Raw genomic sequence first — 13991 nt, 5'->3', positions numbered from 1 at the left:
TGTCCGAACCCCTGCAGTGTCCAGCAGTGCATGTATACCAAGCAGTATCTGCACTAGTTTCCAGTTTTTTCCAAGGAATGGCTGGGTATGTCATTACATATCTGTATATATAATAAGTTATATACAATTATGTGGAAAATATTCCTGACTTTTGGTTAGATAAAAACAAAAACAAACAAAATGATAACTAAAAGTACCCCTATCTACGACTGATATCTGTGTCTGACAGTCTAAGTTTTCAAAGCACTGGTTGCCCCTCGGGAGCACAGTGCATTTGAGTGCAACAAGCTTTGATATTGCAATAGTACATACATACATACACCATTACCATACATGTACATACCTGATTGGCCGAATGGTCCATGAGACAGATCAGGGAAGGTAGGGAAGAGGCTGGGATAGATGGAGCCAATCATGCCAGGCATTACAACATCCTGTAGGTCCTGAAGCTGGGCAACTCCTCCTGTCTCCTGATTGGTGGATACAGGCACATCAGAGTTTTGATTGACAGACTGTGATGCTCCAGCTGAAGTCAACTTAGTGTTTGCGGCCTGCATGAACAAAATTAACAAAATGAAACCATTTAATCGGATAATGCAGTAATACCTTCAACATCACACCTTGTTACAATGCTAGTTGAATATTGTTTGGCAGTACAAAGCGTTTCCCCATTTCCCCATTTGTTTGAAGCATTTCTCCTTTTCTACTTAAATGCAGGATTTCACGATTTCTATTATACATAGCTACATAGACATACAAACTGGGTATAAGAAAACTTGAAATAGTTTAATATGAAACAGTTTGCCCTATAGCTGTAAGCCAAGGACAGTTGGGTTCCAAATTTTTGCAAGGTTTGAACAGAAAAGGCCTTTTTTAGGCCTTACTTACTGTACTTATGAATCAGAACTCTATAGTTTCGTGTGCTCAAAGTGTGGCCGCACCTGCCACACGAGGATTGGCCAACAAAGCAACAGATCTAGAAGACGCTGTTAACCACCTTAATCCAGATACTACCATCATCTTTCGAGATGGACGGATGCCTACTACTACAACTTACTGTTACAGTACTTACGTCTGCGGAAGTGGACCATAGGTCGACATCAGGAGACAAGATGGCATGTCCCTCACTCACTAGTGTGTCATTGATATGGATGTCCTGGTCTGTGGTTGTGTCACACGGACATAGGGACAACTTTCGGCCCTGTGGTAAACACAGCACATGCACAACGGTGTCAACATGGTAAGAAGTAAAAAAAACAGTCAAGACTATCAAAACCAAAGACTTATACCCAGACAAGACGGTTCTTCTACATGGGGCACTCTGTACAGGAAGGCAAACTTGTACTCAGAGTCTCTAATACATAAACTTTTGAATAAATCTTTCCCTCTCTCTTTCCCTTTCTCTTTGCCTGATTGGCACCTTCACTTGCCCGGGACAATCAGGCTAGTGGACTTTTAATGTCCAACCCTGAACAACATGTGACAAAATGTGTCCCTGTATCAAGCTGTCACAAGTCAAGATAAAAAAGGAACACCTACCTGGATGTCCACCTGGGTGACCAGTGCTACTAATGGTTTGTCTCTGGTCAGACTCAACAACCTGTCCCGAGCAGCGCTGGTCCACTGATTTTCCTGCAAAACAGTACGTCAAGCAACATTGTTTCAAGTTATTGAAAGTACAAAATGTATGAGGAAAACTCATGATTACTCACTCTCACTCACTCAGTTTTATAGCTAGTAGTTAACACATTGAAATATCAATTTTAAGATCTGTAAACTACTTAATTCGTGCCTGCCATGTAAATTACAATCAAGTAAATTTGTAACTGAAATCATTCTCATGACAGGTGAAAGACAGTGGATGCTACCTGAAATGTCTCACACTTCAGACAGAGAGTTTACACAGTTGTTGATTTATGTTGTATATTAATCATATAGCCAGGTGATGTCGACCAATCAGAAGGCCCCATTTTGTATTGGTTATGACACCGTAACACATAGAATTTCATCAAACATTGGTGTTTAATTCAAGAAACACCAGTGTTTAATCATCCATCACAAGATCCGAATTGCAGCGATCAAAGTGTCACTCTTAGTCTTACCTTTCTACTGAGGTTATTTTGGAGGAAAGGAACCAGAAACTAGTAAAAAGTGTTCACTAACCAGTGAGTTGGGCTGGATGTTGGCTAGTCTGGCATTCACAGCTTGAATAGGGAGGTGCAAAAACTCTGCCCTGGGGAACACAATTATCACATGTTACTTCTCATAAAAAGTATAAGTCGATTTTGTCTGATAGTGGAAACTGTTAATTAATGGCAACTTGTCAAGACTGCAATATTTAATATCTGTATGATCATGATGATGATTGAGAGTGGGTTTGCCAAACCTATGAACAATGTCGTATGAAAGTAAAGAACCAGAAGTCAAAGTATCGCAATCAGTTTGGACTGTGGGCAATTAATTGAATTGTCTGAAAATGAGTGTAAATGCATGTTTTAAATCGGATTACAAAATTATGATCCAGATTGGTGCTTAATCTGCCTTTTTCTTAAAGTGTGAACAGTGTCTAAATCTCCACTAACTTAAATGCATTTACAGAACACAAAATTGCCCTACAGGCTGAGACAATGGTTTGTCCCACTGACTCCTGGATGAACCTGTAAGATGACACCAGGACAGGAGGTCAGAGGTCAGATAATGAATGGGAGGCAAGGCTGCCAGCATGGCCGTGGCAAGAGGCTCTGCGGCTATCTTCCAAGGTTTGAGGCATGTGTGCAATAAAAACAGCCCCAAATTTCCTTCTCTTGCCTGCACTGGACTTCCTTTAAGACACCAAAAGGTAAGTATGAGCACTCAACTCTGTAAAAGACTGATTTTCTAGTGACTTCTTTCATGTTGTTTGTAAACACCTCCTTGGTAAACAGATGCTTACAGATCTGTTGCCTTACTAATTTTAGGCTTATCTGTAAAATAGTGGTGCAATGAATCTATCAAGATCTGGGTAACTGCAACAGACATTGCATGTTCTGTTTCATACTAATTGTAGCCAAAGGAAAATGAATAGGACATTAAGATCTCCTTTGAAAACTACTAGCAGTCTATTGTGCAGCACCAATGCTAAGACACCCCCTCTCTTGGGAATTGAGTTACACTACCTGTCAATTTTCAAGGATTTACTTCTGCATCTAGAAGATGACAAAAGTATCAGACTTCACATTCAGAGAATGATATTGCATCAGATTCTGTACATGGATGTCCTAATGTTTTGAAAAGTAATATATATCCTGGTGCACTGGGCTTTCAAATCACAATCGTGCCTACCAGAGATAAGTGGCTTATAAGTGACCCTTTCTCATGCAAATACATTATGCTAACATCAGACAATGTTGGCAGGGGAATTTCGGCACTCTTGTTTTATAACTTACTGTAAATCCATTTATATTGCAGTTGCTGAGTTAGTAATTTTAGCAGTTCGGGGAAAGGGATTTCAAGGAATTCAATTTTAGCTGTGGTCCCATACTTCTAGCTGACTTCTGCACAGTAATCAAATGACTGCGATGATTCAATTTCATTGGTTGACCGCAAAAGTCACTAAAATTGAGTTACGGTACTGTTAACAATTCAAGAATTACATTACTTGCATAGACAGCTCTGCTATTTGGCCTTTGAAAGTAGGATCATGACAAATTGGGTATCATTGTACTGTACAAGTAATAAATAAGCTTTCCAAGAATACACAATAACGTATGATTAGTAAAGTGATGACGGAGGAATAATTGATGAAATCTGAACATTTCGTATTGACATTTACTGTTCCATTCCATAGTGCCAGTATGCCAGTACACAGGGCTTGGATCTGGAGGAGGAACGTCCACAATTTCCAGGGTCCACCAAGGCAGAGTTCACCCTGAATATGGACTTCCACCTGCCTGAAGGGGCTCCAGGCATTCCTGTCTATAGAGTCATGGATGGGGAGGGCAGGATACTGAAGTCTAGTGAGGACCCACAGGTAAACATGACACTCCTGTCTATAGAGTCATGGATGGGGAAGGCAGGATACTGAAGTCTAGTGAGGACCCACAGGTAAACATGACACTCCTGTCTATAGAGTCATGGACGGGGAGGGCAGGATACTGAAGTCTAGTGAGGACCCACAGGTAAACATGACACTCCTGTCTATAGAGTCATGGACGGGGAGGGCAGGATACTGAAGTCTAGTCAGGACCCACAGGTAAACATGACACTCCTGTCTATAGAGTCATGGACGGGGAGGGCAGGATACTGAAGTCTAGTGAGGACCCACAGGTAAACATGACACTCCTGTCTATAGAGTCATGGATGGGGAGGGCAGGATACTCAAGTCTAGTGAGGACCCACAGGTAAACATGACACTCCTGTCTATAGAGTCATGGACGGGGAGGGCAGGATACTGAAGTCTAGTCAGGACCCACAGGTAAACATGACACTCCTGTCTATAGAGTCATGGACGGGGAGGGCAGGATACTGAAGTCTAGTGAGGACCCACAGGTAAACATGACACTCCTGTCTATAGAGTCATGGATGGGGAGGGCAGGATACTGAAGTCTAGTCAGGACCCACAGGTAAACATGACACTCCTGTCTATAGAGTCATGGATGGGGAGGGCAGGGTACTCAAGCCTAGTCAGGACCCACAGGTAAACATTACACACAATTTCTAAGGACGGAATATTTTCACTGGCATTTCTTTTTGAACAAGATTACGTAAAAAGCTATCAACACAAGTTACAATTTATTTGTAGGTGCTAGCCTTACAGATCAAAAACCAGAACGAAAAATTATATCATAGATGTACCTACAGAGCAAGTAACAGAAAACTTTTATACAATGAACACATTTCTTCACACAAGCCTGCAATTACAAGAAAAGCTGCTAGGGGGGCCCACACCGACACAACTCATTCCCTAGCCCTCTAGTTCATAAGCTACCTGCCACTCAAAAAGGGTAATCATACCATGTTCACAATATCAGATACTAAAGCCAGATATATAGTTGAGTGGACTCATTCCTCAGCTAACCTACATCTATCGCACCACTGCAGTCATCCCTCAGGAAGACATCTGGAGCCGCAAATTTAAGTTTCTAAACCTCTATTCGGCCAGTCAGCAGATACTAAAGCCAGAATTTCCCCTGCACTTCCATAGATAGCTACTAGTAGGTCCATACTAAACTCAATTAACATCATTGTGACTATAAAAATGTGCTTCTTGCTTGCTGTAGCTGTCCAAAGACACAGTGTTGGAGATGTACAGGAAGATGGTGATGCTGAGTACCATGGATGGGATCCTGTACAATGCCCAGCGCCAGGGGAGGATCTCCTTCTACATGACTAACTACGGGGAGGAAGGCACACACATAGGCAGTGCTGCTGCTCTGGACCCCCAGGATATGGCATTCGGACAGTACCGAGAAGCAGGTGGGAGAAGTGTGCAACCACAAGAATAGACCTATCCATCTGTCAGTCAAAAAAGCATTTTGACCAATAAGAGAGCAGATACAAGTCAGACTGACTCAGTGAGTGACAACATCTTGTAGATGATTCAAGTGCAATTCAAGTAGACGATTCAAGGGTTACAAAAAAATGTAGTAAGATTTTGACAAAGTTTAATTCTAGCAGAATTTTTTCATACTATACTATTGTGTCGTACTGGTGTTTTATCTCTTACACACGTGTTTTAGGTATACCATGGTCTCTTATAGGTGTTTTATCCATACCCTGGTCTCTTACTGGTGTTATAGCAATACCCTGGTCTCTTACAGGTGTTATAGCAATACCCTGGTCTCTTACAGGTGTTTTATCCACACCCTGGTTTCTTACAGGTGTTTGATCTATATCATGGTCTCTCACAGGTGTTTTTCTTTGGCGAGGCTACACCCTAGATGACTTCATGAACCAGTGCTTCAGTAATGACCTGGACTACAACAAAGGCAGAGCTTTTCCTGTCAACTTTGGATCTAAAGAACACAACTTTGCTACCTACTCCTCCCCACTGGCTACACAGATGCCACATGGTAAAATAACATTCAACACATATTTCTCTTAGCGGTATGTCTACTGTAACATGCTTTAGCTTGGTAAGAGTGAATTCACATTTTGGTCATTTTGATTTTGAAAAAAAAAATTAGAAAATATGTTAGGACATTTTGTAAGATACAAATGTACATACACATCACAATGATTTATTCTATCAGGTTTGACAATGATAAAAAAACTTGTTGGTGAAAGCTTTACTTTGTGTACAGGAATAGCATACATTTTGTATAAAACGTCCTTGTTTCCCTGTTTGTTGACATGTTACCCAAAATAATGGCAAACTCAGAAGAAAAAATCCATTTTTACTCCACACACTGTATAACCTTTTCCATCTTTATAAATCCCTTTCAGTCTTTTTGTCCAAAACAATCAAAAAGAAAAATTCCATTCCCCAAAATAATTTCATCAAGTTGGTAGAATATTATTAGGTATTCCAACCAAAATTTCAAAAGTACAATACAATATTAGTTTTTACTGTTTCTGAAAGAGCTAATAAAGAGAATTAAAATGCTTTTTAAATGAAGCAAATATCTTAAGCGGTTGCTGAGATATGGCTTCTTGAAGTTTCCAAAATCTGCCCTCTGAAATGGCCGGCCGCGCGATAAATTACGAAAATTAACAAAATAGCTTTTTTAAGGGGTGATAAAAAGGTAAGTGAAGGCTGAAAAGCTTATTTTATCTTAATCTGCCCTCTGAAATGGCCGGCCGCGCGATAAATTACGAAAATTAACAAAATAGCTTTTTTAAGGGGTGATAAAAAGGTAAGTGAAGGCTGAAAAGCTTATTTTATCTTATTTACTTGTAATATGCACTACATAGAAATATTCTACAGGATTCCAGACATTAATATCTTTTTATTATGTTTTTACACAGGGTCAAAGTATGCATTTTGCAACAAATTACTCAGGTGGCAGCGTGACCTTTGACCCCTGGGGAAGGAAAATTCCTCCAAACTTTACACACTTCTATCTCTTGACAGGAATGACCATGTCTTCCAATATTTCACATAAAACAGCACCCAGTGGTGTTCTTTCACACAATAACAGTCATGTTATCTGTACTTCATAAGAAAATGAGTAAATTTTGGTATATATACACGCATTTTTGATTGCGTTCTATGGTATTTTGCGGGTGAGTATACTATACGGTGCACTGTACTAGACCGAGTACCATACTTAAAATACTTTTACAATGTACAGCATTATGTTATTTTCTATTACCAAAGAATGCCACATCCACAGAATGTCAACAATGGTAACTTCTTTAATAAGAAGGTCAACTTGGTCAAGGTCAAAGGTAAGATTGCATGAACATCTCGCATTATTTGATGAGGCACAATGTTACACTGCATCATTAGCATAAGTTCACACTTGCACAATACATGACAGATGTTAGTACTATAAGAAGAAGAGTGATAGATAGACAATGTAAACACTGAATTTATCATGACAATGTAAACATTTTTCAAGGTCACAGGCTATTTTCTGTAAATGTACATAGTTAGATTTCTTGGAATTTGGATGTGTTACTTCCCGATAATTCTTATAATCAGTAATTATCACCTGTATCATAGAAAGTACACAAAGTTTTGCACAAAAAAACAGGCCTACTTATCATTTCCTGTGGCACTAACTGTTCTGTGCTTTCTTAACAAACTTAACACTTTTATTTAGTTAAATTGGCAGCACAACTAGTTAACTTGTCAACTTTACATTTGTCCTACACCATCCAATACATGCGTATCTCGCTCTACTTATTGGTACTAAAACCTACATTCTTCAAGTTTTTTCTCTGCTAGTCTTTTATCAGCCACATCTGGGATTAGATAGAATATTCCTCCTAATAAACAATTAAACTTTTAGTTTTATTATTGTGTCTGCCATGGTGATGAACGATGATGGTCATCTTTCTGTGGCGAAGACGTCCTACCCAAGTACCACACCATCACTACTAGTACGGTGATTTGTAGTTACAGTTCTTTTGTATGATGTAATAAAGTGGTTATAAAGAAAGAATCAGACTGACACATGCATGTAACTGAATTCTATATAATACATCAAGAAGATTTGAAGTTTAAATAGATTAAGATTAGATAAATTCCCAAAACCGGATGGAAGAAGGTAAGTCAGTAAGTGTCAATTTGCTTCTACACCATCTTCTACGACTGAACCTGGGTACCATGTGGGCTTGTCTTGGAGGTCGCCATTACCAAACTGTAGACTGACAAGAATATAATATTGCAGGTAAGTACTGCATATTTATGATCTTAACTTAACAAAATAATCCAGACGTGCAAAGTCAAACAAAATGCCACATGGCACTAGCCTGAACAATCTGGTAACAAACTTACTTCACAATGAAAATGAAAATGCCATAAGTATCTTTTTTAATTGGGCATAGCTTCCCCGGCTGACCTTAGAACAGGTGGCCACACAAGTGAAAAAATACACTTGGTATTTTGAACTCGGAACGAGGCAAGAAATGATTTGACGAATAATAACAATGACATTGAAAATACCATTGATTTCTTATTTTGAAAAAAATTGGGCATAGGTTCCCCGGCTGACCCCTAACCGGGGGCCACGGTTGCCTCAAGTTCAACAAGTAAAAAAAATACACCATGGTATTTTGGACTTGGAACAAGGCAAGAAATGATTCACACAAATAATCATATTGAAAATGTCGTTATTTATTTTGATTTTTAAAAAAAATGGGCATAGGTTCCCCGGCTGACCCCTAACCGGGGGCCACGGTTGCCTCAAGTTCAACAAGTAAAAAAATACACCATGGTATTTTGAACTTGGAACAAGGCAAGAAATGATTCACACAAATACTAACGATATTGAAAATACCATAAATTATTTATTTTGAAAAATTTGGGCATAGGTTCCCCGGCTGACCCCTAACCGGGGGCCACGGTTGCCTCAAGTTCAACAAGTAAAAAAAATACACCATGGTATTTTGAACTTGGAACAAGGCAAGAAAAATTATGATTCACAAGGCCAATTTCACATAACAAGAAAGAAAGAAATAGAATGATTAACAAATCTAAAACTGTAATGTTTTACATTGTCTCATGACTTAAAAACATGGATAAAGACATGATTTTGCATTGCTAGCATTGTCTATAGACAACAAAAAATGGTCAAAACAAATAAAACATTTTCTTCCTTGAGGACACAAAAGTACTCCATCCCAAAACAAACCAACAATTTACAGACACTAAAAATTCATCAAAGTATTTTACCTGAAAATTCCTGCTCTATAGCGTCGAAAAGGATCTGTTTGTGCCGCTTCAGTCACATAACTTCTATTTGTAAGAGGCGCGCGGCCGAACTTCGGCGCGTCAGGATCGCGCGGCCGGCCAAACACAGGGCGCTAGGGCCGACCTCGCCAGGAAAACAAGCTCCGCGATCCGCCGGCGTGCATGCAATAGACATGCCGATTACATCAAAACGTAGCCTATTTTTTTGTCGTCATTTGGACAGGGGTGACAACCGGCAAAAATAAAATTTTTGCGGAGATTTTTACAATTAAACATCGATCAATCACTTCAAGTGGAATTTTTACCGGCAAAAAATAAAAGTTGACAACTGTCACCGGTATCATTTTAAAGCTCGTAATCTGCTCTTTGCAATGACACTACTTTCATTCTGCTGCGGTCTAAGACGGCGATGCGCAAGTGCCGTGAACGCAGCGTAGCGAGCTGGGGGAGGGGGGAGGTTTTGGGCCCGTGTTTTCCAACCCCGGCCGAAAGGCGCACGGCGCGCCGTTTTCATCGGCAAATTTTTGGCATTTTGGACATTTAACAGACCAAACAAACATATCACACGAAAGAGAAACTTATATGCTTTATTTTTATGGGTAAATATGCCTCTAGGAGTGAATAGTTTTTGTGCCGCGAGGGTGGGAAGATGGTAAGAAATTTACCGATCGCCATGCGGCAGGACGTTTTCGCGGTAGCGTTGGAATACCTAATATTATAGCAGAATTTTTTTACACAATCATTCAATACTCACTCTTGCTTACGTTTCAATGTCTCTCATATGCCTTCCTCAGTTTACAATCTGAATAATCAAAGTCAAGTCAAAGAGCTATAACTGGAGTTATTCTTCTCGCTCAACGTTTTTGCTTCTCTCAAAATGTAAGCAAGAGTGAGTATTACCTTGTTGTGTAAAAGAATTCTCCTATATCCAAAAAATTGCATTGTTTTCACTCCTGTTCCTAGCTGCTGGTGCTGCCTATGCCCTGAAGAGAGCAGGGACAGGCCTGTGTGTGGTGTGCTACTTTGGGGACGGAGCTGCTAGTGAGGGAGACGCACACGCTGCTTTCAACTTTGCTGCTACCCTGGACTGTCCGGTCATTTTCTTCTGGTAATGCTGACAACATCATTACTGCTCTGGTATCAACCGATGCTATTCTGTTTGACAACCCTTCAAAGTTGCAAAATTAAAAAATCAGAGTATTTCAACATGTGTACTTAAGTCAATTTGACAAGTTGAGAAATATTCTGAGCATACTTAAGTTCTGAAGGTCTAACATGCAGATAAATTTACTTTTGAAACATGTACACTGTTCACTCAGAATTTGAAACAAATTTGAGAATGTAAATGTACTGCCATCTACAGGCCACTGTTCAATCCAAATATAAAAACTACAAAAATGTACTGGGATCTATGGGCCAAGTAAGACAAGGGCTTAAATACAACGATACAAAAGTAATTTTCACTTGACTGTCTAAATGCTGTTTCCTCAAAAGTCAAATGCTTTATACTATATAAGTCTATCATTGTGTGTTTGTGTTTTTACAGTCGTAACAATGGCTATGCCATCTCGACACCAACTACAGAACAGTACAGGGGTGATGGAATAGGTGAGCAGCAAATTGTATCATACATATACTAACTGTTATAGGTGTTCTCCTATTTAAGTATTACATGTATCTGCATACAAAATGCGCTTTATCTTTTATAAGTGTCTAAAAGCATGTGAAAGCAACAATGGAAATGTAAGTGAAGTAGAAAATGCTCTCGTTGGAGTACCCATGTCTACATAGGTTGAGGGGGGGGGAGCACAATATATTTTTGAATTCTACTAGCCCATTCATTGCTATAGCAGTAATTTAGACAACTTAACGTGTAAAATTTGTCTGGTTGGTTGAAGATACTTTATCTTGATCACGTTTTGATCCTCAAGCCTCCAGAGGCAGTGGATATGGCATGGCTACCATCCGTGTGGATGGGAACGACACATTCGCCGTGTACAACGTGACTAAGGCAGCTCGAGAGATGTGTGTGACTGAGAACAGGCCTGTGCTGATAGAGGCCATGACATACAGGCAAGAACACTAACCGTGTCTTTCTGAAATAGAAAATACACTTAACAGTGTCTTTCTGAAATAGAAAATACACAGAACAGAGTATGGGATACTTTTACACTCAGTCTCAATTCTACTTTGCCAAAAATCTATTTTGAGTTCTCTATTTGTGTGATTAAAAAAATGTCAAACTATTTTTGTTTGTTCTACTGCAAATTTATAACACATTATTTTGAGCATTTGAGAAGTGGTTATACAAAATTTCAAAAAGCTATTTCTAAATGTATTAGACCAACATATCAATCTAGAATTTGTATCTTAAAATTCCTTTAAATTCATGTTCTCCCCTCCTCCAGCACTTTTATTTACTTTTCACTACTTTGTTGTTATTGTTCTTTATGTGCAAAATAAACAAACAGTGCATCTCTGTCCCTGTAGGATTGGTGACCACAGTACGAGTGACGACAGTTCTGCGTACAGGACCCATGACGAGGTGAACCATTACCGTGGTAACAGCCCCATCACCAGACTCCAGCGCTACCTGATAAACCAGGGGTGGTGGGACACAGAACAAGAGGCTGACTATAGGGAGGCCGCTAAACAACAGGTCAGGATGAATCCTCCCCACAGCATATGGTGTTTAGCCCTGGAGCCACACAACTGTGCAAGCACTGATAATACTACACAACAGAAGGCTAGCCCACTGGTAGCACTGTGTGTTCAATTGTCACTCTTTCTGATACAAACTGAATGCTAAGAAGCAGTAAGGTAAGGATATCAAAAATCCATAGTGAAATAAGACAAAAATGAAGCCCTATGATTTTAGGCTAGGAAAAGATATAATTTGCCAAACTCACTGAACATTTAAATGATTTTCTATTGATTCAAGACTATTCAAACGATTTTCTATAGAGACCAAACCAACCAAACCAGAGACATTAAAATGTTACCTAGTTTATATCTACAAAGTGTAATAATCACAATCTTAAGTTCATATAAAAGTGATGTACATATCTAAATAAATAGAATACCTACACCTGCTAGCTATCTCTGTATCAGTACAGTCAGCGTAACTGCCCTTTGGTGTAAGATAACAGTTTCACGCAATAGAAGGCACTACAGCAGTTGGTATATTATACTGTATGACTTGTTAAGCCTATTCTTTGCATATCTGCAAGCTGCAAGCATTCTTTACTAAAAGCTACCAGTTACCATTTATCATTTTTTTTTACAACTTCAAGTATACTGTTTTTACTGTTTTAGGTGATGGAGGCTTTCCGTGTGGGAGAGGTGAGGAAGAAACCACCACTGTCTGACCTGCTGACTGATGTGTACGACACCATGGAACCACACCTAGTCAAACAGACTCAGCACATGCTGCACCACATACGGCAAAACAAGGAACAATACCCAACCACTGACATCTTCACGGAGGAGAAGTGAAAGGAGCTGTTATCTTAGATACCAAGACATCTTACTGTTACTGATTACTAGGCCACAGCAGGTTAATTTTATGGATGACATCCTCTGCATACTCCAAATCTTATGTGTCTGAGTATAAAAGATGGGCTTAACTACTTATGCGGTTGGAAGGGGGATTGGCTCTGGATTCACAGTGTCATAGCTGCCACTGACAATTTAAATGGTGAAATATTATACATTGTAAGTGCCAACTGTTGAATATGAAGAGACAAATGCTAGCTTGGATTGTTTCTAATATTTCTGAGGAATGGCAGACAATTGAGAAGCCAAAAGCTGTTAAGATTTACGCACTCAGGGTTGTCTTATGTATTTATCATGGTGAAAATAAACCATTGAGCTAAGAGTAACAGTCTCAAGAACATATTTTGGGAAGCATCCAAGACGCTATGAGATTCAACTGACTACAGTGGTCTTGGCACCTTCAAAGAATGGATAAATGCCTCCAAAATACTCTTTTAGTTTTTATTATGTTTGTAAATAAACTCTATCCCTGAGAAACATGCGACATTTGAATTTTGGGCAAGTGAGAAGTTGGTTTGGGCAAGTAACTTTCTTATGCACTTGCCAATATGACAAGTGAATTTTACAAAACTTGTCCCACCCTGCTTTCAAAGAACATCATCACCCAATGTTTTGACATACAATGATTATACACAATGTAACAAATGAACTGAATGCAGTACTTACTTCAGCATGCGGAGGGCGCTCTTGGGCACACTTGCTATCGTCCCATAGTCAACATATGACACCTGCAGGGGACAGGTTTCCTGTCAGTTCTTCAATCAGACACTGAGTGAGTGAGTGTTTGCTATTGGCTGCCATTAATTAGATTTGCATGTGGAAAACTGACAACTCAACATTTTCATTCAGATCTTGAGGTCTCATTCCTGTATTACTCTGAGTGTATAGTCTAAAAGAGTCCGAGCCCCCAAAATGATTGGGTATCAAAATCATGCTTTTAGGTAGATCATAAATTCCCTTAAATCAATCCAAACAGAAATGAACAGCAATTGAGATGAAAGCTTGTGTATTACAGGCATGGCTGATCATGCATGAAAATTTTGTGACCCGAGCGATTGTGGGACATTTATGATTTTTTTTGTCCTGACTACTGTCGGCT

General features: G+C 39.4%; 2 protein-coding genes and 2 long non-coding RNA genes across 4 annotated transcripts in view; 2 read left to right on the top strand and 2 right to left on the bottom strand.

The window, feature by feature from the left end:
• LOC118420677 (tudor domain-containing protein 5-like) overlaps positions 1–13991 on the bottom strand; it is a 45411-nt gene that overhangs the window by 13279 nt on the left and 18141 nt on the right. The window contains exons 14-18 of the mRNA XM_035827571.1: positions 13559–13620; positions 2164–2233; positions 1540–1632; positions 1073–1201; positions 344–551 (exon numbers count right to left, since the gene is read on the bottom strand). Of these exons, the coding sequence (XP_035683464.1) occupies positions 344–551; positions 1073–1201; positions 1540–1632; positions 2164–2233; positions 13559–13620 (562 nt within the window). The remainder of the gene's footprint in view (positions 1–343; positions 552–1072; positions 1202–1539; positions 1633–2163; positions 2234–13558; positions 13621–13991) is intronic.
• On the top strand, positions 2675–13218 carry LOC118420682 (2-oxoisovalerate dehydrogenase subunit alpha, mitochondrial-like). The gene is made up of 9 exons (XM_035827579.1): positions 2675–2839; positions 3827–4009; positions 5259–5454; positions 5889–6050; positions 10301–10445; positions 10884–10945; positions 11269–11410; positions 11828–11996; positions 12653–13218. The coding sequence occupies exons 1-9, from the start codon at positions 2702–2704 to the stop codon at positions 12830–12832; spliced, it is 1377 nt and encodes a 458-aa protein (XP_035683472.1). The 5' UTR covers positions 2675–2701; the 3' UTR covers positions 12833–13218.
• LOC118420689 lies at positions 6057–7484 on the top strand. The gene is made up of 2 exons (XR_004831779.1): positions 6057–6722; positions 6834–7484. It is a non-coding gene; the product is annotated as an uncharacterized LOC118420689 (long non-coding RNA).
• On the bottom strand, positions 7318–10294 carry LOC118420688. The gene is made up of 2 exons (XR_004831778.1): positions 9320–10294; positions 7318–8285 (listed from the first exon to the last, which is right to left on the bottom strand). It is a non-coding gene; the product is annotated as an uncharacterized LOC118420688 (long non-coding RNA).

The sequence above is a fragment of the Branchiostoma floridae genome, chromosome 8 (genome assembly GCF_000003815.2).
Source record: "Branchiostoma floridae strain S238N-H82 chromosome 8, Bfl_VNyyK, whole genome shotgun sequence".
Lineage (NCBI taxonomy): Eukaryota > Metazoa > Chordata > Leptocardii > Amphioxiformes > Branchiostomatidae > Branchiostoma > Branchiostoma floridae.
Note: the sequence above shows the minus strand (reverse complement) of the source record. Positions and strands in the feature narration are given on the sequence as shown.

What these genes read in the sequence shown, in the direction of transcription:
- LOC118420682 (XM_035827579.1), top strand. Translation starts at nt 2,702, where the DNA reads ATGGGAGGCAAGGCTGCCAGCATGGCCGTGGCAAGAGGCTCTGCGGCT. An exon ending in CGGACAGTACCGAGAAGCAG is followed by an intron (nt 5,455 to 5,888) that starts GTGGGAGAAGTG and finishes GGTCTCTCACAG; the next exon opens with GTGTTTTTCTTTGGCGAGGC. An exon ending in GGGAGGCCGCTAAACAACAG is followed by an intron (nt 11,997 to 12,652) that starts GTCAGGATGAAT and finishes TTACTGTTTTAG; the next exon opens with GTGATGGAGGCTTTCCGTGT.